This window comes from Micromys minutus (assembly GCF_963924665.1).
Source record: "Micromys minutus genome assembly, chromosome: 8".
NCBI classification, from domain to species: Eukaryota; Metazoa; Chordata; class Mammalia; order Rodentia; family Muridae; genus Micromys; species Micromys minutus.
In genome coordinates this window covers 58,824,156-58,850,420 of record NC_137977.1, presented here as the reverse complement: position 1 = coordinate 58,850,420, position 26,265 = coordinate 58,824,156, and the positions used below count along the sequence as shown (strand labels likewise).

The following is a 26,265-nucleotide window of genomic DNA, read 5'->3' as shown; positions in this document are numbered from 1 at the left end:
CCACTATGAGGCTGAAAAAATAAGTCAGTAAAGAGATTCTCTTGCAGGTGCAGATTTCTTTTTTTTTTAAGATGTATTTATTATTTATTATATATGAGTACACTGTAGTTGTCTTCAGACACACCAGAAGAGGGCATCAGATCTCATTACAGATGTTTGTAAGCCACTATGTGGTTGCTGTGATTTGAACTCTTCCAGGACCCCTGGAAGAGCAGTCAGTGCTCTTAACCACTGAGCCATCTCTCCAGCCCACAAGCACAGATTTCATCCCCAAGAACCCACTCTGAAAGAACAGAATAATAGTCTGGTGGCCTAAATTTGATCCTGAGAACCACAGAGTAGAAGGGAAGAAGCAACTCCCAAAAAGGTGTCTTCTGACCTCTACATGCACAATGATATTCCCTCCCTCCAATAAACAGTGTTCAAAAAAATCTCCATAAAATAAGAATCTGAACAACTGAGTCATGACCTTTATACAACTTGGCTTTTTTTTTTTTTTAAATGCCCAATATTAACCACTGTGGTTTTGTGAGCTCAGGGCATAGCAAAATGTTAGAGAACTCGCCTAACATGGGAAAGGCCCTGAGGTTGATGCCCAGTAGTCAGCAGGAATACAAAGTGTTCCTTCAGTTCCTGGGCTACCAGGTTTGTGAGTCTTACTTATTTCGTCTCTCTTCAGTATTGATGACAAAACCTTGCATGGCATCCTTGACTCTTGCTTGCACGAGACTGTCAAAGGACTTGCGGTCATTGTGCTGGATCCAGTCACATTTCAGGCGATCCTGCTCATTTGATTTGATGGAAGCCAAAGTAGTTTGGTGCTTGTGGTAGCTGCGCTGGATTCTTTTTAGATGTTGCTCAGCCCTCTGAGCTTTGGGTGGCTTGGCTCTCTGAAAATAAAGAACAGTTGTCATTTACAATATATAAAAATTAAGAGCCTGACCATCTATAGAAAAACTATATGTGCATGTATACATATATAGGCACACATATATAGGTACACACACACACACACACACACACACACACACACACACACACACACATGCATGCACATACATATCTACCCTGCAATTACAGCCAAAACCAACTTAAGTATATGAGGATTAACTTGTTTGAATCTCTGAGTTTGATATTCATCAAATCAGTCTGAAGTACAGAAAGTCTTTGGGTTTTGATAGGATTAACGTAATATTAACAAGAGATAATGTTAGTAAAATTGTGTTTAGTACTGAAAGACCTCCGAAGGGAGACCCTCACTCAAATCTCAGGAGAGGCGCGCACCCAGTGAGGCACCGAGACCAGACTTGCTGCAATCGCACGAGGAAGTTTATTGAAAGTGAAACAGAGTGAGATCTCAGGCCAGCATGCTGGGGTCGAGACTCATACACCACGCAGGGGTAGAGGAGTTCGACCCCGGCCTGAACTTGTAACGGGCTTATAAAGGCAAAAATCACAAAGGAGGGGGAGGACAGGGGGAATGAGGAAATTCAAAGGGGGCAATGAGGAAATTCAAAGTGGACAATGAGGAAATTCAAAGGGGAAGAATCATACATTTTTTATCAGTGCACCCGGGACACATCTAGGGTGTTGAAACATTCCACAGAGGTCGTCCAGACCTTCTGCGGTTATTTTGGGAACTCAAATCTCAAGAAACTTCCGGGAGTAATTACCTGCAGAGAGGGCAAGGAATCAGTGTCCTTTGACAACTTTTTACTCTTCAGTACCTATAATCTACCAAACATAAGAGATACTAAAGAATATCCATTATTCAGCTATGTTACTCATGTTACTTATGATCTCCCCTGAGCCTGGCATAAACTTCATTTCAATGTCTTGCTCAAGACCTTGAGAGTAACCTTTCTGTATATTGCTAGTCCAGGAAAAACTCCAAATTCCCATTTTAAAGTATAACCTACAAAGGCCTATCATTTTTGCAGTAGAGGAATATTAATCTAGCAAACTAGATGCTATCTCACAAGATCATATACAAAGACCTAGGTCTGGATGCTCCAGCTGGAATACAAATATTCCACACACCTTTAATCCTTCTAGATAGAAGACAGATACATCCTTAGTACACACCTCTAAGGGAAAACTAGTTTCTAGAAGGAGGCAACGTGTTTAAAAATGACTTCTAACTGAAGGGTAGTCAAAGTGATGAATCAGAGAAAGATTTGACAGAATGAGTCAGATCTAAGATATGCCCAACTCTCATGAGAATAGCACAGGAAGTAAAGCTATTTCAGAGCAGCTCAGTGAGAGTCAGTCAGCTGGGTGTCAATGCAGTGACTGCAGTGCAGTGGCGTTGCAAGTCAGTGCAGGTCAGCAGAGGCAGTTGAACCCAGAGAATAAGAAGGAGTCAGACAATGAGAACGAATTGCTAGAGTTAGTTTGAGGCCAAGCAGAGCCACATTGAATCAGTCTATTTGGAGAGGAGTTTGGGCCAGAACAGCTGAGTTGAACCAGCCAGCCAGAGATCAAAAAGAACTAGAAAGGGTGATCTTACTCAGCAGTAAGCCTCTGATATGACAATTACATCCGAGAATTAAAAGTTACTTTTACATTTTGTGCACCATCATTTAAAAAAGCCAAATATTGATTATAGTTCATTTATTTTTCAAAAGAAAAGCCATTTGACTAAAGTTAGATATAATTATTAAAGTTAAAATTTGAACACTTGGAGCTGGAGAGATAGCTCAGTGGTTAAGAGTACTGACTGCTCTTCCAGAGGTCCTGAGTTCAAATTTCAGCAACTACCTGGCTCACAACCATCTGTAATAAGATCTGATGCCCTCTTCTGATGTGTCTGAAGACAGCTACAGTGTACTTATAAATAATAAATAAATAAATTTTTAAGAAAATTTTGAACACCTATTTGCATCCTTTCTGTATATTCCTACCATATAAATATATCACTCAAACCTTATCAGAAGTTTAAATTTGCAGTAAACAGAGATTAACTTAGACACCCACAACAACTGGCCAGAGTTGTACCTACAGCCTTTATTTGGACAGAAGAGAAGTGGGCAGGGTTTCAGTTCCCAGACTCAGAGTCTGTTTTAGTTAGGGTTTTGCTGTGAACAGACACCATGACCAAGGCAAGTCTTATAAAGGACAACATTTATTTGGGACTGGCTTACAAGTTCAGAGATATTGTCAAAGTGGGAACATGGCAACATCCAAGCAGGCATGGTACAGGCAGAACTGAGAGCTCTACATTTTTATCCGAAGGCTGGTAGTGGAAGACTAACTTCTAGGCAGCTAGGGTGAGGGTCTTATAGCCCACACCCACAGTGACACACCTACTCCAACGAGGTCACACCTATTTTAACAAGGCCACACCTCCAAAGAGTGCCACTCCTTGGGGCCAAGCACATAGAGCATCACAAAGTTTGAGGCATAAACCATGAGGGGAGGGAAGGGGAGAGGAAAACAAGAGGAAGACACCACAGGACATGGCCATGAGGGCCAGCCAGTTGGAGTAGGAGTGGTCTGGGTAGAACATGGCAAGTCATATCTTAGGAAGAATAAGAGACTACAGAATGCTCAGCCCAAAAGAAAACATATACTGTACCCTGAGTCCTGCCCCCACTTCCAAGGCTCAGAGAACACAAAGAGGTAGTGGATGACAAGAAAACATCAGTGCACAGGAAGACAACTGCACATGTGAGCTCAGAGTGATTGCAAGAGCATGCACACAGCCTGTGCAAGTCCAAGACAGACCAAATTTTAGTCTGGAGAGGGAAGGTGAGCACACAATCCCATAGCTAGCTGCAGAACAAAAAGTGGCAACAACTAATAGCTGCTGGGAGAGAAACAGACTTTCCTCTCAGAGTATACTTCCTGATAAGCTGACCATACTCAGAGGAAGACTATACATCCAAGAATTTGAGGCCAGCCCAAATTGGTCTATAACTGCTAAAAAAAAGAAAAGGATACAAGTTGGGTGAGTATGGAATGAGGAAAGAGTTGAGGTGAATTGCTAATATAATGTCTATTTGCCAGAGATAACTGTCATCTCTGAGGTTTGCTGCTTCTGTCTGCTAATCTTGGTCCAGTTCTGGAAGATTCTAGCCTCCATACTATTTTATCTATGCCTACAATGTTTTCAGCCCCCGAGACTTACTGCTGAATAAGCACACCTGACGTGGAAACTTAAGGACTCTTTGGAAAGTTGGTTGGATGGTGTTTTGCTGGGGCAAATACATGAAGAAACATTTTGTTAAAGTGGACACAGACTTGTGAAGGGATATTTCCCGGAAGCAGACACTGGAGAGAGGATGTTCTGCTAAAGTAAACATGTGAAAGAACACGTGATAAAAGATGCTTTGCTAGTGACATGCATGTATTACTGTACCTTACATTGTGCAGTTAAGCTGCATTTATCAGGACTCCATAGAGAGAAACACATATTAAAAAACTTCTAGTGCTGTGCTGCAGTTTGTTGCCGCTTCCAAGGACTCGAGCTGATTGGATGCATGGTAAGACTTGAGTGAAGGCAAGGCACATGGAGGACATGTGGTGTTTAGAGGGTATAAGTAAGACTTGACAGAGTGATGGAGACAGAGCTTGGCTTGCTGGTACAGCTAGCTGTACAAAGCTTGTGGGTCTCTCCTCTTTGCTGATCTTTGCTTCCCTGAGAGAGGCACAGCAAAGAACTTCTCCTGGTGTCCCTGTTCGTCCCTTTTGCTGACTCAAGCTGAGGCTGAGGCCTGGCTTTCTCAGCTAGGTCGTGTCACCACTGTTGCTATCCCAACTCTACTGAATTAGATTGTTGGTATATCCATGAGGTGTTTGCGATCAAGCTGCCTGTTAACCTGTGAACTGAACTGCTGATTTCCAAACAGCACAGATGGGAACTGCTCCAAAGAACCTTCCTAAACAGGTCCACTTCCCCCATATCCTTTCTTCTCTACTATCTCTGATGGGTGGTGGGTTACAAGGAAAGTTAAAGTGTTTTAAGAAACATCATTGAAAATAAAGTTTAAAAAAAATTAAAATTACACACACCCTTTCTTATTCTTTCTGAACACTGGCTGGCTGGTTCAACTTAGCTGTTCTGGCTCAAACTGCTCTCCAGGCCAACTGATTCTGACTCCTCTCCCAGCCTCTGGCTCAATTGCTCTGCTTGACCCCATACTAATTTTTGCATCTGTGCTAATCTTTTAGTCCCTCGTTCTCTGTCTCTGTCTTTACCTGTGTCTCACTTGCTTGCTCCCTGCAACCTGCATCTATATAACTGTCACAGTGAAACTGCCTCCCTTTATCTGCACTGCTCTCTCTTAACTAGCTTCCCTTTCCTCTTTTTATGAGAGCTGAACAGATCCTATTCTGCCACATCTCTCTCTGATTCACAACTTTGTCTTCTACTTCACTAGAAGCCACATTCAAACATGAGTGGTTGTTTTTTTCTTCAAACTTACTTTACCTTTGTTGTTTGGGATGTGTGTGCTAAAACTGAGCCAAACCACAACTAAAAACAGTTTTGGTTTTTTTTTTTGTTTGTTTGTTTGTTTTGTTTTGTTTTTGCTTTGTTTTGTTTTGTTTTTATTCTCTGGTAAGTAACACAATTTTGTGGTTCACAGTGTGATCAAACATCCTATAACAGCAAATACAAGCAAAACAGAAAAGAATCTGGAAACACTCAAAGAACTAATATAAATAAACAAACAAACTTGAAAGGCAGGGTTCTAGAAATGACTTAATCCACCAGAGATGTGAGTGCTACAATCAAAGGGTTTTAAAAGAATGGACTGTTATGCCCAGATCTTGAGGTCCTCAAAGACCACTAGGGACCACTGGGAGTCCAACTTGTATGCAAAGTAAAGAGTCTTTATTCAGGCTGGAGTTTGGACCTTCCAACCTTTCCAGACAGTGGAAGGTGTGGAAGGTGTTGAGCTAGTACAAGCCTTGCCTATTTATCATGGTTGCTGTAGCAGGGTGAGGGACTTTCCAGCTTGGCAGTTATATGATTGGTTGACATTTGCTTGGCACACTTCTATTGGTCAGTAATGATCTCAGCTTGGTATGAACAATGGTTATTAGTTTAATCAATCTATTTTAAGACATTAGGTACTTTCCCCTTAAGAACTGATTGGTCGTTGCTAGGAATGGAGTGGCTATTTGTCCAGGAGAATTGTGATTATTGCCAGGATGACATGGTTCTTGGAACAAGTTGGAGGCTTTCCAGTAGCTGAGTACACTCAGAGAGCAAGTTAATAACAAATGGAATCTGAAGGCAAAATTGAGTTTGTAATGTTAAGATGGGCCCTTCACAGGCCTGTTGAAGCATGCTACCCCAGTATAGCTGTAGCCATTTTATTTCATGCTTGCCAGTCATTTTGTACTGCCAGGAAAATGCTAGTGATCCCCCAAAACATAGACAGGAGCCAATCTGATATAACTCACAGGATCTTTATTCTATTTGAGCTAGCTCAGCACCTCTTCCACAAAACACACTGCCACCATGTAGGAAAGTTTTGGTGGTTAGGGATCCCTGAATGTATATCAGGACAAGGCTTTATAGTAAGCGGCAAGCAGGGAGTACATATACAAGCATCTAATTGGAAAGTTACTGTGGCCTTTAACATAATTAGCTGGTGCTGGGAATCATAACATAAACTTAATTTCTGCTCTTCTCTGCATTAGTGATTATTAGCCAAGGGGTAGAGCTTGTAAACTGGGGGATACAGGTTTGTTGGGGGAATAACCTGGAGATGCTGGTCATGTTGGGGATTAGCCTAAAGACTGGAGCTAGGCTCCAGTTTTTTGTTTGTTTGTTTGTTTTTGGGAGGGGACAACTTGGAAACTAATAATAGGTACCAGCCTGCTAGTTTACCTGAATTCAAACTTAGGTCAGGTTCTCTAAAATAGAGTCCGAATTTAAAAGATTTGGCATCTCAGTTTTATGTTATTGATGCAGAAAAAAATAACTTGGAGTCATGCTGACCACATACTCTATTATGTTCTTTCTGTATGTTCTGAGGTTTATTAGTCTTTTTAGTTTTATTAGTGTATTAGTCTTAAGAAATTCCACAACCATAAGCTCCACTTAGGACCAATCAAAATAAAGGTCAGTTAGAACTTTTCTGTCTAGCTTGAGTCAGAGTTGACCTCCAGGCAGTGCTTCCTGTACCTACACAAGAGCTCACTGTGGTTTTTACCTTTACAAACTGACCCTGAGAAACACCCGAGGATGAAGCCTAGTTCCTGAATCTATGCTGTCTTCCTGATCAGCCAGTCTTGGCATGTACATTCAATAAACCAGCCCTGTTTGACTGAGATTGGTGCCTGAGTGGTTTGTGCAGTGGTTCCAAGAACTCAAAAGTTTTAGTTTCTTTACATGTACTGTTCACACAATGGACACTCAAAAAACAAAAGTTGTGAAGGGCTCAGCCTAACATACAAACTCCATTTTACGTTCAGACTCTGTCTTATGTTAAGCTAGTCCTTAGTGTGAACTCAGTTACAAGAAAACACACACACACACACACAACTTGTCCCAGTAACCAAGACACCTCTAGAAACCACTACAACTCTTCTAGCAAACAGCCATTCCACCACTAGGAACAGCCAACCAATCAGCTTTTAGGAGGAAAGTACCTAATGTTCCAGATGTCTCAAAATAGGTTCCTTAAGCAAGCCACTATCGTTCGCCAAGTTGAAATCATTACTAGCCAATAGAAATGGACCAAGCTGTAACTTCAAATGTCAACCAATCATGTAACTGCCAAATGGGAAAGCCCCTCCCTCACCCTGCTGAAACTGTAATAAATAGATAAGGCTTTACTGACTCTGGACCTCTCCAATGCGCTACATTGGAGAAGTTAGACGGTCGAGCTCGAGCTTAAATAAAGACTCTTTGCTTTTGTGTATGAGCTGAACTCCTGATGGTCTCGGGTGATCTTTGGGGCCTGGGCATTACAGGTGAAAGAATGTGTATGTACATTTTGAAAATATATCATCACACTAAGTGAAATCTCATTGACTGTATTTTTATCACTTCTGTATTCCTAGCATTGAGCCTACTCCTCACACAATTAGCCTCTCACTGTGACTGAGTGGACAAGTGTTTCTGGGTGGTCTTGGTGACTCAGCGTCTGTGCTTCCTGGTGCCATCACAAAACCAATAGTCCTGAGCTTCCTGTTTTCAGCAGTGGGTTTTATCTAGTCTCCTTGGTTAAGTTGTGACATGTTGGTGCTAATTCATAGTAACAAGTCCTTAAGGTACAAGGCAGATTCATTCTGATGAATTACAGTTAGAACACTGGTGTCAGAATACCTGAGTATCTGGTAAAGCATTGGTTATCTGTAGTGACCATTCAAGGAGGGAGGGGGTGAAACAGCATCCAAAGATAAACTGATGGAGGGTTTCAGGGCTTGGTGTACATAAAGAGGCACCTAGATGCAGTCAATAGGATGAAATGGAAGGCAGACCCAAGATGAGCATGGGAAGTGTAGGGACCACAAACCCACATCAATATCACTTGAGTCTAGAGTCATTTAACTCAACTACTATTGTTTAACATCCCTGGTATCTAATGAGTGCAGATTCTGTGGTGGTGAAGTAGAGCAGGGTCAGTTGGACAGGAGACACAAGAACTTAGGGTTCTGGTAGATATACGGACTGAAAACAGGAAGCACACAGGTCAGCTAGATGCTATTGTCACCAGTTGTGAGGACAGGAATCAAGATCCGAGTACACTTTGACTAGAAGGAGGAACACGGTGAGAAACAGTACCAGTGGTAGCCAGACCTAGGAGCCCTGTAGGACTTGTGGCACTGAGACCTGATGTTATGTAGCTCAGGCTGGCTACAACTGAGCACCTGACTCTACCTCCATTACAGGATATATGGTCACACAGTGAACTCTGAGATTGGGTTGTTTACTGGGAAACCTGTTTCTAGATGTGGTGTGGCTCAGCCCTTAGCACATACCTTTAATCCCTCTGGTTGAAATAAAGACACAACCTTAGAAACAAACCTTTCATTCCAAACAATGAAGGAAAAATTAGTTTGTAGAAGGAAGCACCTAAGTTTGAAAGTGATGTCTAACTAAGTGGCAAAGTGACAACTCAGAGAAAGATTTGACAGAATAGGAAATGCCCAATTTGCACAAGGAAAGGGAAGCTACTTGAGAGAGCAGTCCAGTGAGAGAGAAGGAAGAGGCTTGTTCTACTGGGAGAGTTTCACAGCCAGTTGCAGAGAGGGAACAAGCTAGACACAAGTGAAGACAGAACAAGCCAGAAAATGAGAAGAAACCAGAAAATTAGGACACATTGACAAAGTTAGTATGAACCCAAGAAGAGCAATTCAAGAGGCCTAGAGAAGCCAGATTGATTCAGTCAGCTTGTTTGAGCTGGAACAGTTGAGTTGATCAGCCAGCCAGAGTTCAGAGATAGAAAAGGTGAGTTTATTCAGCAGTACATCTCAGAAACAGGCTTGTGCTGACCAAAATTCACACTGTTTAATAAAAATATAATAAAAATAGATACATTATTAACTTTTTTAGTAACTGTATTAGTTAAGTGAAAATAAGAAATTAATTCTGATAATATATTTTACTTATCCAATATATCCAGAATATTTCCCTTTCAATACTTAACCCCAAGCAATTTCAACAGCTATCCAGAGGTCAAAGCCAGGTGTGGCAATCAACTACAACAGACACATACACTGGGATTTGTGGAGATCAAGGAAAGACTTTGCTACTTCGACATATCAGGCTCCAATTTAAAGAACACTGATTTCATCCAGGTTTTACTGTGGCCCATACTCATTAGGTCACTGTGTTATCTAATCTCCAAGTCTAGGGTTTCTCACCTGTCAAATGAGAAAAAGAAACGTGCTGGTGGCTGCTCACATCACTGTTTACATTGCTTTCTCCTAAGACATTCTTACACTTAAGACAACTGAGGAGAATCATGTGCAGTTTCTTTTGCCTCCTTCTTTTTCTGTGAGCACACAGAGTGTTCAGTAGGCCTGCTTTGGCTTTAGCAGTATGTCTTTAACTTTTCCTTACTGGTTATGAACGTAAATAACAGTCACCAACAAATGGCCTGGATCCTGAGCACTGCATGTACATAACCCTAAAGTGTTGTTTCTGCCCCTCATGAAGTCATCTTGTCACCTTACAGCCCACAGCAGCTTCCAGACTAACCTTCTCCAGGTCCAGATTCTACAGTTTCAGACCTGAAGAAGAGGGAGGTCTGTAAGCAGACTGAAATGTGGCATGTGTACTACAGGCTGCAATGCAGCTGCATTCTTTATCCCAAATCTTTCTTCCGCAAGTTGCCAACACACCTAGTACTTCCCTTTAACAGCCTATTTGGGAGGAAAGAAGCAGCAGGAGGGTGGCCTTTTGAATGAAAGGGGAAACTCCCTGGGTCCCCTGATTCACTCCTGTGTGTTCTTTAGGTCTATGCATCCAGTAAGGACACTGTTATAACCGATTACACATGGTAGAGTTTCTGGCTTGTATAAGCCAGTTTCTGCAGAAATAAAGGAACCCATATGCATGAATGAGGAGTGCCTGGATCGTTAGCAAAACGCATCAAATTATTTTCTTATGGACTACCGCAATCAGGCAACTACCTGGCTTATTTCCAGTCTGTAGGGGCAGTTTTGTTCAACACTAGTTATTCATTTAGCTAGCACAAGAAGCGTTCTATTATCACACACAGCATCCAAAGCCCAACTCTGTTTCCATAGACTATTTTCCTAGGACTACACGTCCAATTCAATGTCATACTGTTGAACCATAAGCAGTACAGATCTGTAAACTTGACTCCCAGAGCCCTTTCAAAATACTCACACACCCACAACTCATAGCAAGGAGTCAGATCTCATTTGAGGAATGATGAGAAATAAACAAAAACACCAAGGTCCCAATTGGTGAATAAAGCTGGAGATTGGGGAAAGGGGAAAGGGTGTAATAGTAATTAGATAAGCAACAACCTTGTCTTCCTCAAAACCCGCTGCATTCCTGGTGTGTCCCAGGTGAAGGAACCCAGCCAGGTCAGGCTCCTCCAGGAGATGGAAAAAGTCCTAAGCTTCCCTGAACAAACATCCGCAGTACTTACTATGATCACCGCTTTGGGAGTGGGGCCCTTAAATTCCCTTGGAACAGTGCCAAACCGCTGGCTGTACATCTTCAAGTCTCTTTGGAACGGCGGAGAGAGGAAACTAGAAAGCCCAGGAAGCCCGGTGGAGTCTACTTCCCAGACACAGGCCGGTTGCCATGGTGCGCCCCCTGCCCCCCCCCCCTCCCCTGCGCGCGCAGAGTGAAAGGTGGGCGGGCCAAGTGGAAGTAGTCCCTAGTCACTGGCCCAGAAGAGCGAAATCTGCTGTCATCAATTCGCCCAGCCACTGCCCATCGCAGGGACACCTCCTTCCATCTCCTCTTCCTCTGGGGCTTCCCAGAAAGATGGGACAGGGGCCCGGACCTTAAAAAAACCTTTAACTATAAGGGTCAAAACAGAACTTCGTGTGTATTTTGCTAGTATCACACATAACAGACCTAAAAGCATGAGAAAGGTTAGTGGACCTGAGGTTAAATTTCGTACTATGAAATTAATCTTGATAATAATAATCACATGGCAACCTTATGCTTGTTATTGTTTTTCACAATTCACAAAGCATTTCCAGAAACAGCTTCTGAGGGTGACAAAATTCTTACAGGGCCAAAGGAATTGAAGCTATTAGTTTGCAGGGAAGTCCGTTAAGACTCAAGAAGCCAAAGTGCCTTGTCAAGCCACGCAACCGGTAATACCTGTGTACAAAATCTTCCTACTGCACTGAACAGAAAATGGGGCACATTGGGCTAACACAGGAGGATGGCAGATCAGATGAACTGGCGGGGCAGTTGTCTGACTGGGCTGGACACAATAGTCTGAATGGAGGAATCAGCTTCGGATCAGAAATCTGAGTACTCAATTCTTGACAATCAGGATCCCAGGCAAAACTGCCAATACAGCATAGGAAACGTAGACAGACTTCAGCATACATGGAAACCAGAGCTGTAGCTCCCTGTAACAGGAAAATGGAGTTATACTGCTTAAGAGCCAACTGACTGCTGTGGTGTCCGTTAAGAGGGCTGCGGATGGGGGAACAAGAACAGGAGGGGGAGGGCAGCAATAAGGCCAGTCACTGACAGATACTAAGTGCAATTCACATGTATACATGTTTAAGGTGGGTTTCTTCAAATTAGCGTTGCTTAATTATTTGTAACCCGCCCACTTCAGATTTTCTACATGGTACATCTCTAGATTTGGATTCCATTTCCTGAATTCCAGGTTCAGCTTTTCAGCCACAAAAGAATGTCTTTCTTCTCTTAATAATAATTGCTTTTCTCTCCTACAATATTTCTTCTTTCAACTGCAGCTCAGTAAAATACTCATTTTCATTTACTGCTAACAGTTTATGTAGCCTGAAACAAAAAAAAAAAAGAAAAGAAAAAAATTAAGAGGCTGTCTGGGTTCCCAAACCATGTCCTGAGAGGTAACTCATTCAACTGAGTGCTCAATTCAATTCAGTGGTGGCCTTTAGATGGGTGTCCCCTCGCCCCCAGCATACCTTCTACAGTGGGGAAAGAAATCCCTTCAGCAGGATTTGTGAAAGATCCCAGAGACGGGGGCTGCATACCCCTTGAGTCACCACAGAGGTCTCGTTGGTGAGTCTGGGAAGGCCTAAGGAAGCTGACCCTTACAGACAGACAGCAGCTTGTAGACATCGCAGGACCACCCTGAGCTCACACGGAATAGCCTGGCAGCACTCTGAAGACTGGAACCAGCTTTTCCATACACCAGGAGGCTCTGCAGGCAGAGGCTCTGCTCCAGGGCAGCTGGCACCAGCTTCAAAATCTACCCAATGGTCTTCTCAACCAGCATAGACCTGGAGCCTTATAGACTACATGGTGGGATGAGTGGCAAGTCAGTACCTCAGCCTGGAGCCACCCACTCTCCCAGTTTCCCACAGCAGTCAACACTGTCACCACCATCAAACATCCTCACAAAGAATTACTAACATTAAAAAAAAAAGAACAAGAAAATTTGTTTTAAAATAATTTTACAATAAAACACTTTAGAAATAGATTGTTTCCAAATTCTATACTATTTTGAAAACTCAATAAAGGACTGGCTTCTCCATAGTATACTCAATTCTATATTTTAGCATCAAAGTCCATAATAAACTGGAGATCTTTTTATCACTTATAATATATATTGGTGCATTTTATAAAACTGTATTTCTGAATTCTCAGTATTATATACAGTGATAACTATGAGTTAAGCTTTCAAGACTTAGGTGAATGATACAAACACAGCTGAGACCAGCAAGACCGTTATGAATGAGCGTGACATGATTTCTTTGCTTGCTGGGACCATCATGAAATCCATGGTCTGCAGCTTTACATTTTCAGCAATGTTGTTTTGTTATGTCATCCTCAGGTGAGTGGTGAGCCCTCGTGGGAGCTGAATCATGGTAGGGTGGCTTTCTAATATGTCACCGTGACTAGACTATGCTTCCTGGGATCCTTCCCCACATACTTCAGTTAAGAACAGCCACAGAAACACTGTGGCTTTAGAAGTGTAGCAGCAGCAAGCCGTTCTTAACACTGGAGAGGTTGGTGCAGGAACACCAAGCATGCTGCCGTTCATATAAGCTGTCATTAGTCTGCTGCTCACCTTGGTATGGGGAAACAGCAAGTCCTACAGCCAGGCCTTCAGCTGCTACAATTTCCCTGGGTTCTTCCTTTAGTTTCTCTAGTCCTAGGCCAGACGTTCCTAAGGACACTGGCTTCTTCTGCAGGATACAGACATCACTGAAGCTGGAGGTGGTGAGACACTGCATGGGTTCCAGGCCGTCTTCTTGAATTCCAACTCTTGTTCATGGGCTCCCATATGTCCATCCACCTTCCATTCCTGACTCCCATCCTGAATACTTTAAGGCCCAGCAATATACACAAACACAGTCCTAGAGGTTGCTAAACCATCCCCGCAAATTGCATAATGTAAAACGTTCCCCAAAATGTCCTTAACACACACACATTAGCCTTTGTGGTAATGGCTTTGATCTTTTGATTGTCCCCTAGTCAAACATACATAGTCATCAGAATCTTCATTCAGAAGTCAAATGCCAACCAAAGACATATCCCTTACTACCCCAGTGTGAGAGCTGACAGGACAGTAGGGACAAGTGGTGTGCTCTAGGGCTAAGAGCAGTACGACTCCAGGACACAACTAGGCAGAGAACAAGGTGGCAGAGCTCTGTCTTGTGAATTGGAAATAAAGAGAGTGATCCATAGCTGCTTTACCTAAAACGGGGTACACAGGACACACACATGGTGAGGTACTCAGTCCTGGCCTGTGAAGCTGGCTAAGTAACAAACTTTATACTTTTTGGCATTTTTAAGGGTGGAAAATGAGGTAAGGCTGAGCCAAGACTGGTCCTTGGGCAGAACTCAATGCACAAATTCACTCGGCCTACTAACAAACCTTTGGGCTCAGGGCAAGAAACAAGCACAAAGGTCATCAGAGAGAAGAAGCTGTCAGGAAAAGAGGGGTCAGGCTGACAGCTTTAGTTCTAAGCGTCACTCTGCCTGAAGAGTGTGTCTGGGCACAGCAAACTGTCAGCCGGCAGTAGGGAAGAACACATTTATGAAAAGAGGGAACCTATGCAGCGTCCAGGGCCTAACCCATCCACCCACAGCCTGGGCATTCCCTAAACCAAGACAGAGGCAAGTGTAAAGGATATCTTACAGTGTTCATAGTGACCCCTGCTATCGTCAATGTCACTAAAACTGTTATTGTAATAGACATTATTGCACAGAAGACTGTAGTTAACAGTTTAGTGGCTTAAAGAACAAACTTTTATAGCCTAGACTTGTTTCTAGACTACCAACACTAGCTGTTGGCAGACACTAGGAAAGTTTATTTCTTCTGAATCTCTTACCCACCTGCAAAAGTGCATAATATCAGTGTGTTCCTAAGGACTACTGTGAGGGTTAAGTATTGCTTGGCTCCACAGGGGAGCTCAGCAAACAGCAGTTCCTTCCCTTTCTTTATTCACATAGCATTGCACCTGCTGTTTTCCTGAGAAAATGTTCAGACATACTGTCGGGTCATCCAGAAACTACCAATAAACACTATGAAGACGGCTTGTGTCAGTTGTCTGTAGTGGCTTCAGCTATCCTTCCCTACCCCCACCATCCAACTTCTCACTGCATCAAGATCCTCGGAGGTGCAGATGTTTCTACCAGCCTTCTACTCTTTTTCTTCCTCTCCAGCTTGCTTCCTCTAAGGTCCAAGAACTAAGCAGGGCTGCTCCTTCTTGTGCTTGTAGGTTTTTCTCCTAGAGATGATTCACAAACAAGCTCTGCAACCAGGCCCCAGCCCCTGGAGGATCAGGGTTGTTTTTCATAAAGCAGGTCTGCAAATATCACCTTCAGTCCTATAGTCAGCAGAAGCCTCCAGTCTACTGCATTTTAGCTTCAGGTTTTTTAAGGTCCTTGGACCTAGAGAAGAGGGAGCAGGTCTGTGTCTGTTGAATGAGGTTTGCTATGTACAAAACACAGCATCACAAAAACATTCTCTACTATTCTGTATCTCCATCCATTTCTCCTTATTTATCTTATAGTCGCTTTTCTTTCTTCGACAGACTAGCAATGTAAACAGTATAGCACTTATCTATTAAAGGGTACTAATTTCATCTTCCAGAAAATCATAAGCTCCCTGAGAGCAGGGGTCCTGTATCTCCTCTTAAGTGCAGTTAACAGTGGAAGCCCCCAACTGCTTTACACCAGGCAGATCTCAGTCATCTCCACCTGTATCTACAAGGTATACCAAGGTTACTAGTTGTTAAAACTGATTACCGAGAGCAAAGGGAGCCATGCTTGCCCAATCATCTTTTTAATCATGGGGGTAATGTGGGGTGTCTTCTTCCCACCACAATGGCAGCTACCCTCACTTCTGTTATTAGACTTAGAAGGACAGTTCTACACAGTATCTGAAACTCAACAGCAAAGGTTGAGAAGCATAGCCCAGTCTACCCACAAAGGCTGCTCTGGGAAGTGAGATCATATAGCTAACTAGACAGCTCGCACAGCCACATAAAACCCAGTCCCCTAACCAACTCTACTGCTTGGGCAAGTCAGTGTCATCTGTGTGATATACACTCTTCCCATCATCGGGACAGTGCCCAATAATGGGCTCTTAGGGACCCCAAAGGCCTTTAAGACCACACAGAGTGATCTGAGTAAGAATGTATGTCAAGTCTAACCCTTCAAGGATTTTCTTAGGGAGGTTGGAACCAGCCTCACTTTATCTGTTTTCTTTCAAATCTTATCATGAAGCATCAGTCCTGTTCCTTCCCCAAGAGAGCCCTGAAACCACTGGATTGGGTCTCAGGAACAATCTTTACAGTGCTCAGTATATGCACTCACACTAGCAAACACACACACACACACACACACACACACACACACACACACACACAGGAACACACATGTCCACGCCCACTCCCTTACTGGCTGTACAGTGTAATGGCTGCATACCTTTCTGTCCCTCTGCACCAAATCAAATTACTAACCCTAGAATCAAACCTCAGGGCATATCCAACCAGCACCCACCCCAACCCCAAACCTAACTGTATGGGGCACACCTTGGCAACCAGGCTTCTGCATCCCGGAGGCGGGTTCCACCCAGGCTGAAAATCTCTGTGATCTGAGGAAGAATTAACATCATGGGTTAGTCCAGTGGGAGGAGATAAGGCAAGTTCAGGACAGGGTTGGTGCATCCCCACCCCGGCACTGACCACTGGAGTGCCAACCCCTCCTGTTTCCTCTGCTGGGGCTGATTCAGAGATATAATCTTTGTTCTCTTCTCCATCCTCCTCAGGGCCAGGGGGCTCTTGTTTCACAGGTGGAAGGTATGGGTCTAGCGTCTAGAATAGGGAAGGGCAGCAATTAGGACAGGAATGGCCAAAGGCAAGTTTTTGTTTTTTTAATCTATCAACTACACCATTTTGCAGACAGACCTTGCTTTATCACATGCCTGTGAACCTTTCCCATTCCTCAACCATCTGCAGACACCAGTAAGCTGGGCAAAATTAGATGCCTATGGAAAATAAGGCATCTGCTAGATAGTACATCTGTTGGCTAACTTGACAGAACAGTCATCAGTAGCACCTATCACTCTGTCACAGTGCCACCATCATGGCTTACTACCTCTTGTTTACAGACAACCTACGCAGCACCAACAGGACACCCATTATTGCCCTAACCTTGCCAGGGAAGTCAGACTGCAACGTGGAAGAAGTCAGGGAGGTTGTGACTGCTGTCCACTCTTCTGGGGTATCCACCTTCTCTTGCTTCACCTGGGGTAAGGCCATAGCACAACTCAGGGCAGAGCATTGGGCCTCCTGCATAAGGGAGGATGGCAGCTTACTTGGTCTCAGCTCCATAGACGGGGCTGGGTGGAGCTGGAAAGGGGAGCAGGATCAAAGCCTTACCTGTATCGGGGCTTCTGTGGAAGCTGCAGCAGGGCCAGGTACCTGCAGGAGATTGCTGGTACCCTCTCGTAAAAGTACAAGGTCTGTGTCAGGTTGGGGCAGTACAGAGCCTCTACCTGCTTGCCACTTTCCTGAATATTGGACAGGGCCTGGTGGGGCTGTGACCACAGTCAAAGGGGCCTTTAAGGGAGAGCTCAGCTGGCGTTGTCGAGCAGAAGGCTTCTTTCGACGAGTATGATGTGGAAGCAATCCTGCTCCCTCCTCAGACCCTGACCTAGTACTGGGCAACAGCCGCTTCTGTGAGAAAAAGATTTCGTGCTGTGGTCAGCTGGTGCCATCTGACCATCCGTGCCCACCTTGCCCTACTCAGTAAGCCTGCTAACTTTCCATCAGACAAAGCACTGAGTCTGCTGCTTCCTTGAGTTCTCACTACTGAGCCTGCTACTCAATCTCCTGTTAGCAATGGCAGTACCAACTGGACTCATTTACCCCAACACAATGTCTGCTAATCCTCAACCAGAGTTACTAGACCACCCACCCATTCACCAGGCCTGCCCACCATTGCCAAGCACTAGGGGGTGGGTCAAGTCCTGCCTAGTCCATGCACCTAACCCCTCCTGCCCCACCCACCATGGCAAACTGCAGGCACTGTCGCCAACGACACTTCTGGCGCTTCTGGTTGCTGCCCCCGAATTTGGGCTTGTCCCAGCAAAAGTCGCAGTGGCCACAGTCCATCCGCCGTAGGCAGGCTGCACAGGCCCCACACTTGCGGTTCTGCCGCTGGCTCGTGTAGGGCTGCTGGGGTGGATGGAATGGTGGTACCATCACTAAGGGCCATCCTCAACACCCTCATGGAAGAGCTAGCTACACACCAGGCTCAGCCTAACTCTCCCCAGCATCTGCGACTTCAAAATGCTACAGTGACTGTGCCAGCTGGCCTCCAGGACCATTAGGACTGAGGCTGCTCCATCGCTGTGTAATGCATTACAGCATCTGCTATCCACACAGTATCTCTGGACCTCACCTCCATAAGGACTCTACTGACTTTCCATCAGTTCTCACTCCTGTGCCAGCTGCGGTTGACTTACTTTATACAAGTGTTTCTTTGCACCCTCGTGAGGGTAACTATTCAGCTTGCTTGTGCTGCACCAGCCATCAATGCTGGTTCATCTGACACCTAAGCACTATCATTGTGCTGTTAACTCCTAATTCCTTCCTAATTGCTTATCCCACCCTGGTACTATTACCCCCTACTAGTTCCATTACAGCATCTGCTTCCTTGAGGTTAGAGAAGCAGCTGGAGAGGTTGGGCTTATCCAGGGAGGGTGGGGCCACTCACTAGCTCGTCCTCGTCTACACAGTAATAGATGAACTCAGCAGGTGATGTGGACACTACGTCGCTGATGTGCTGCAGAGGCAAATATGCTGGGGTCAGGGCAGGTTCTAAGGAAGTTTAAGGTTATGCCTTCCCCCTTCCCACCAGGGCATTACCAGCTCTGTGGGCTCTGGGTGCTGTTTTGCAGGATGTGGAGGAAGTGGCGGGGCTTGGGAATGATGTTGAGAAGCTACCTTCGAGCCTCTCTTACTATGATCACGTTTACCCTAGAAGTCAAAAGAACAGTTAAGGCTTGGTGGCACCAGATAGACACTGAACCCCAGGAAGCACAAAGCATGCACTGAGTGGTCACGCAGAGTGTGCAGTCAGCCACTCACAGTGGGGGAAGCCACAGAGTGGGGAGGGCACTGCTGACATCCTTGGGGGTGGCCTCGGAAGCGATGAGCTAGGTGCTGGCAGGGAAAAGCAGGCAGGCAGAACCAAGGAGATAAGCATGGGATAGAAAGGAAAATAAGACATGAGGCAGGAAAAGCCAGATTGGGAGGAGCAACAGCAGTGGTGGTGGTGACTTTAATAGCAGAATGAGCTCTAGTCCAGCCTGGGCTCCACCATCACCAGTCCCTCCAGCCTGACTCACCCAAAAACAGCGCCGTTGCAAACACCTCCACTGGCGCTTGAGACCAGGGTGAAGGCAGACACGGCAATGGCCACAGTCCTCTTGGGTCTGACAACCCCGACACACGCCACACCCTCGGCTCTGTGGGGAGGCCGAGGTGTGACGTCTGGAGTCAGGGTTACAAAGGTGAGCCTGGGCCTACCCTGTGAGACTGGACTCACCTTCTCTATAATCCGTAGGCAGCGTCTCCGCTCACACTTACAGATGAACCCTGAGGCCACGTCACGGGGCAGCTGCAAGGAACAGATGGAGCAGGTCCCGCAGTCTTCTTTCACCAGGCAAGCTGTGCACTCCCCACAGCCAACTCGCTGTCAGAGACAGATGGGTCAGGCCAAAGCCTTGGCTCCAGGACTGCTGCTCTCCAAAAGCTTACATACCTACTATGCAAGTCTCCCATTAGCGTCCTTGCCATCCACAGCTGATAAATTATAACTAGCTTGCCGACACCAAGGTCACTACGACATCTCCTATAAGTGCTCTGTTAAATGCATCCCATTACTGGATCTACAAACAAACCAACAGCTAGGTCCCTAGCTAAAAAAACAAAACCCAGTGCATCGATCTTAAACCCTCTCTCAGTCCTATCATACCCTGTTCCCCTGTAGACTACAAGAGACATACTGTTCTTACCTTAAACATTCTCTGTTCTCGGTTGAAGGCAATTCTCTGTGCTGGTGGAAGAAGGAAGAGAAATGGAAACCAGGCATCAGACATGTAGCTTCAGCTACTACACAGTAACCCCAACTTTTACTGTTTTACCTCTGGCAACAGAGTGGGACTCACAGGCCAATTCTAGATATGCCAAAAGCTTCTAACATATAAGTTCCAGCTTAGCCTGATACTGAGTCAATAGTGTGGCTTGTCTAGTGCCCGTTACCTCGGCAGTCTTTGCACAATGTCTTGAGTCTCTGCCTTTTGACACCATCCCATGAAAAGTGGATTCCACAATTCTCACAGCACCTAAAGTGAAAAGAGCAGAAGTAAGTATCTTCAATCTCAAGCCTTACCCACCTGGCTCACTTTAAGCCCACACTCACTCAGGTGCAGACTCAGGTGCAGACGCAGGTTCAGACCCAGGTGAAGACGCAGGTGCAGGTGCAGATGCAGATAATGAAGCTAGAGTTCTGGCAGCATCGGCCTTATTTTTCTCCCATGAAGTCTCTTTCCAGACCTCATTTCTCTGTGGCCCAACCTTTTTCTTTGCTTTGGCTCGTTTAGAAGGCTTCTTTTTTTTCTTGCTGGGGACAGGCAAGGAATGGGTCTGAAGATGAAGACAAGAAGCATATAGATTAATGTCTGAGTGTCATGTGACACAATTGCCCTAGCATGGGCACCAACACTGTACCTTGGGAACTGGATGGCATACGATGCCTTGTCTGAAGTCAAACAGGGTAAGGTCACATGCAGGGCCCAGGTATCGAGCCAGCTCAACTTTGCTTCGGATCTTTTCTCCTGTGGGGCTGAGAATGAACCAGAATGACTTCGCACAAAGATGGAGCCAATGACATGCCCCTCACATATCCTCACAGATCTGATGAGATGCAGGAAGCAGTCTGGAGTCTGTGTGCTCCACCCAAGTCCTACCCTAATCTAAGTCACATGAATACAAAATGTGAATATACATACCAGCTTGCATACAAATGTTAATAAATAATACAACTGTAAACCCCATTTTGACCTATAACATATATTCTATAGTAATCCCATAAAATCATAATACAGTGGAAAATTCTATTATCTGTCAATACTGTAACAATTTTCATGTCATAACAAGAAATATTATTTGGGCATCTGCAATAGTGTTACTATAAACAAGTCCAGTGCAATGCCTATAGCACAATGATACATAGCACATAAACGATTAATGATAATTACAGTCACTAGTTATGAACTTAGTATTTTATCACTAGAGCCCTACTTTTGAAAAACAATAATGTACTATGAAACTGCAATGCTAGACTAGCAGTAACCTAGTATGAATATGATTAAATGTTCACTGCTTCTCTTGATTTCCTAATTCTCTTTTGTGCTTGATTTAATCCCCTGACTTTTGTTCAACACAGGAACAGTATGCCATAGTTTATACATAGTTATATGGTTCTCGATGATGCTTCCATCAATAACCAACTACATATACGTGATGGTCCTGTAAAATATGTTGTCTAATGATACCACCCATGTCCTAGTTTTATAATCTACGATTTTCACAATAGCCCATTAAATGTTTTTCAGAATGTATCAGTACCAGTAAGCAATGTATGAATATATGAATATTTAGCTTACATGTACAGTATAATAGTGTTTGATACCACCTGAGTTTGTGTCACTGCAGTCACTGTATATTTCTCACATTGGATTGCTATTGATAACTGCATATAGATACATAAATAGGCTGGACATGGTGGCATATGCCTTTAATCACAGCACTTGGGAGACAGAGGCAGGGGGATGGATTTCTCTGAGTTCAAGACCAGCCTGATCTACATAATGAACTCCAAGGCTCTGTAGAGATCCTGTCTCAGAAATAATTAAATACTAAAAACAAACACATATAAATACACTTACAACATGTAACGTGTTAAAAATTATATGAGTAAAAATCAACACAAAATACAGACATATTAAGTAACATGTAAATATGTATTTTGTTTTTGCTTTAAGATGGAGGTATCATTTTAACCCAGAGGCTTTGAAACTATGTAAAGAAACATGACCTAGAACTTCTAATCCTCCTGTCTCTACCTACCCTCAAGTGCTAGAATTTCAGCAGTATACTACCATGCTTAGTTTACGTAGTGCTGACAAACTCAAGGCTCTATGCTCATTATTACTAACAGTACTTAATAACTTTCAGTACTTAATACGTTGTAATGCATGCAAAAATGAGTAATCATAAAAGTCTGTGACAGAAATACTTTTTGTGTAATTATGTTGTTTTAAATTTCAGGAATATTTTTAAAACATAAAAAATGAAATCTTATGCAAAGCAAGATATAAATATAGTTAATGCTGAGGAATGATACTCCAGGTCTTTTCACTTCTGAATTGTCAGAGGCATTCATTGTCTCTTGAAACAAACTATCTACTCATTGCATTGTTTGTAACCAAAAACAAAACAAAACAAAACAAAACAAGTAGTTTTAGAAAAAGTCCCCTTCCAGGAGAAAAGAGCTGATATTTGGTTATGCAAGCTCAGACAGGGGACCTTTCCTATACAGAGTGCATCACATAACGCTACTGAGCCTTCTGCATATCAGCCTATGGGAACTGGGATTCAGAGAAATGCCAAAGCATAGTATTGTGGACTCTGATTCTACTGTGAGAAACTTTGTTATTGCTGGCCCAGCAGTATCACATTTCCTACCAGCAACCACAAAAGTAACAAACTGACTTACTAATCTGATGTTTGTACAAATACAAATACTTAGAAGTTATGAGATTTTTATACAACCTTATATGTGAAAAATATATGAAATTTTATTATAATCTTCTAGGGAAATGATAACTTAAACAGAGTGTAAAGATTTTAATAGCTCCATCAATAATACCATGCTTATAAACAACAATGTTGACATATTTATAGTCAATTCTCATTACATATGATAATTATGTGTTATGAAGTTGCTACAAACCCTGAAATCTTGGAACAAGGGCCACTGTGCCTACAGAATACACAGGGAGGGTCCAGCAAGCCTGACACGTTTTCAAGCAATAGTCCTGCTTTATGTGTCTCTGCTCAAAAACACCTGAACATTTGTTTCTTACAAATGACTCCTTGATTGTTAATGACTAAGAGCCACTGGCTTTAGAAGATGTTTTATCTAGATTTGTCTGCTAATGTTTTATTGTTTCTCTGAAGACACCTGATGTACAGAACCTGTAAAATAAGTACAATGTTTTTACATCATATCACCTTCTAAAACATGCAAGCCAGCCAGCACCTGCTGAGATGGTTTACATTTCCCTGGTGCTAGCTGACATGTCTTTGGCTTTCCTTATTACAATACTGGTCACTATATTTTACTGGCCATTGGTTCAGTTTCACAAATTTTTACCAACTTTTCTGAACTTCATTAAATACAGATGTTAATTTTGTTGTTTTTAAGCAAAATCTCAACCATTCGATTTTATCAATGAAGACTTGGGTGCCAGATGCTGGGGTGAAAGCCTGCTAGCTCAGAGAGGCAGAAAAAGCATCCAGCTGACCTTCCTCCTCAGCTGACAGCCCAACAAGTATTTCCCACTCACGCAAAATCCCTTCTTAAACTGAAAGTCCCTTTCTTCTACTTCTGGTGCATCTCTCTATCCACCCTGACCACCTCTTCCTCTCTATAATTCTTTAATAATCTTATGTTCACTTCCTGTCAACTGGTTGCTTCTTCTGCCTCTTGACCTAATGTTGAGCCACACCACAACTAAAAACAGGTTTTTCACAGTAAATACAGTCAATCTCAGAGTTCACAGTGTGATTAAATATCCCACAACAATTTTTGTTCTTTCCAGAGCAGCCTCATACACATCTCAGCAAGTTCCCTCTTCTCTTTCTGGATGGACCATTTCTGATTTTGAACACCATAACTCAGTCCGACAGCTCTGCAATTCATGTGTGGAAGAAGCTTATCTGGCTCGAAGAAAAGGCAGTCTTCTTGCACTCAGAACACTGGAAAATACTTCAGCACTTTATTTGGGAGTCATTTTCAACAATAATTTGCCAACAAAAATACGGCTCTAAAAAGACAGTGGAAAGGATGACCAGTTTACAGAACCAGAGAGAAAGAAAGAGAGGGTGTGTGTTCTTATTCAGCTTTCATTCCGAACACATGTACTAGACAATACAAATTCTGAGCTACTCCGTGTGTGTCTGTGAACAACCATGGATGCACTGTGAATATTGACTTTGATCAAATAAACTTTATTAAGAATAGGTGATTAAGAAAACATAAAACTTTTAATAAGGACTACTATGTGTACAATTTTAACTACATCCACAGATTTAAACACATCCCTTTAATTACTAACAATGTCCAACTCCACTGTACACTATCCACAGCCCACCCGTTACCTCTGATAATAGATGTCTGAGCGTCCACAAGAGGCCCCTGATTTTCGAAAGGACTCTCGGCGTTTCCAGCCGGGGCCCAGGGCTGGGCAGTCCTGCCAGGCCACATCCATAGATGTGTCAGGGACAGAACAGAAGCCTGCAAGATTAGAAGAAGGTAGAGTATGGGGAAAAGTGCCAAACTATTTTCAGGCCACAAAAGCCATGTGTTTCCTTTAATATTTACCCCAGGCTAGCACATGTATGTCCTTGGTGCAGGAAATACTCCCAGTCTTTGACTTAGCAGCCCCATCCCTCCTCTCCATCCGCCTGCAAACACACATATTACCCTCCTAAGTCTGAGAAGACTCATTCCTCCTATCCTGGGTAAGAGGTCCCTATTTCTCATATTCTTAGGACCCTACTTCAGTGTTCTAACCACACATATAAATTTTCCAGTGTTCTAGCTGCATTCACGTGTCAGAGCCCCCAACACCTCCATACATTGGATCAAACAGTATCCACAGTCTTTCCACCCCTCAGTCTGAAAGCCTCCCATGTGTCCCCCTTAAGTTCAAGAGCTCTCCCCAAAGCTTATTTTTTCCCCTCATTATTCTGACCCATAACTCCTTTCCAGTCTCAACCTCAAATGTCTCTACTACTCACCCCTACTGCCAGTGGTAGCTACACTTTCTCTTAACTTTATCATTCTCCATTTCTCTTATCATCTTGTGAAACTTCCTTGTTCCTCCACAGTGACCTGCCTCTCAAATTCTCAGTTTGTGTTCCAGGACAATCATCAGACATTCTACTTATTTTTGTCAGCCACGAGTCTCCAGTCCCTCATTACTCTAACCCTGGTATTTCGACTGTCTCGAGGCCCTATCTTTGCATTATCAGCTTTGGGACCCCGATTCTACCCTGTTAACACGAAGGCCCAGTGACTCTCTGAACGTTCTCTCTTCTACTCCTCGCCATCGTAGTCCCAGACTCTCGACAGCGCTGTCAATGCCCTGTGCCACATCCCTTCCTTTTCTGCCTTCCTGTCCAGCCCCTCCCCTCCCCCCAGTCCTCTCTTTCAACATTAAGAGGAAGCCATTCCTTCTCTAGACGCAAGGGCTCTTCGCGTCTCCCCGCCAGTTTTCGGAGCCTCCACAGATTCCTCCCGAGCTCTCGCCACTCCCATGGATGTCTCACCAGCTTGACACCAGGTCCGCAGCTTCCTCCACTCTAGGCCCGTGGACCCATGGGAAGGATCCCGATTGCGCGACCAGCCCGTTCCACTCTTCCTCCTCCTCCACGGGAGCCTCTTCCAAAACAGAAGCTGTCGCCTCTGCGGTGGTTGGTTACTCCCGGAACCGGAAACCCGATGCTTGCCTTTGGGACTCCGACTAGGACGAGCACCTGTGTGTGCTGTCTCGTCACGCGTGCCCTCAATGGGGCGGCTCCGCGCCTGCGTGTTGCGGCTTCACCCGGACGCGCGGGTAATCGGGAAACTGCAGCGCCTGCGCAATGACAACACTCGCAGCCCGCCAGGTCTCTGTTGCCTGTGCGCCTGCGCTCCTGGGTGCCTGGTCAACGCTCCCTTCCCGGCAGCTGGTCTCCAAAGCCTCTCCCAACACAAGGGGGCGTGAATGGCCGGGTTGGCTCACCCCCTCCTAATTTCTGTCTCCACTAATAGGAGGAGCACAAACCGGAGGTTATGCC

The 26,265-nt window shown here is 44.1% G+C and overlaps 2 protein-coding genes across 8 annotated transcripts in view; both read right to left on the bottom strand.

The window, feature by feature from the left end:
* Positions 1-11,153, bottom strand: part of CFAP53 (cilia and flagella associated protein 53) — a gene marked incomplete at both ends in the record, with an annotated part of 105,964 nt that extends 94,811 nt beyond the window's left edge. The window contains 2 exons of the mRNA XM_080919756.1: positions 661-890; positions 11,085-11,153. Coding sequence (XP_080775882.1) covers positions 661-890; positions 11,085-11,153 — 299 coding nt within the window. The remainder of the gene's footprint in view (positions 1-660; positions 891-11,084) is intronic.
* MBD1 (methyl-CpG binding domain protein 1) lies at positions 114-25,879 on the bottom strand. Of its 7 annotated transcripts, none has more exons than XR_013975090.1 (17): positions 25,756-25,879; positions 24,583-24,718; positions 20,866-20,980; positions 20,558-20,781; positions 20,398-20,480; positions 20,151-20,191; positions 19,682-19,828; positions 19,482-19,601; positions 19,000-19,110; positions 18,848-18,916; positions 18,139-18,306; positions 17,509-17,805; positions 17,281-17,418; positions 16,813-16,941; positions 16,660-16,721; positions 11,774-12,430; positions 114-890 (listed from the first exon to the last, which is right to left on the bottom strand). XR_013975090.1 is itself a non-coding variant. In XM_080919754.1 (17 exons), the coding sequence occupies exons 2-16, from the start codon at positions 24,690-24,692 to the stop codon at positions 15,475-15,477; spliced, it is 1,854 nt and encodes a 617-aa protein (XP_080775880.1). In that variant the 5' UTR covers positions 24,693-24,718; positions 25,756-25,879; the 3' UTR covers positions 13,725-15,351; positions 15,443-15,474. The 7 variants fall into 7 exon arrangements, 4 of the variants coding, with proteins under 4 accessions (XP_080775878.1, XP_080775880.1, XP_080775879.1 ...); XR_013975091.1 differs by having other exon boundaries at positions 17,281-17,373; XM_080919754.1 differs by lacking the exons at positions 114-890; positions 11,774-12,430 and adding exons at positions 13,725-15,351; positions 15,443-15,514.
* Between the last annotated feature and the right edge of the window lie 386 nt (positions 25,880-26,265).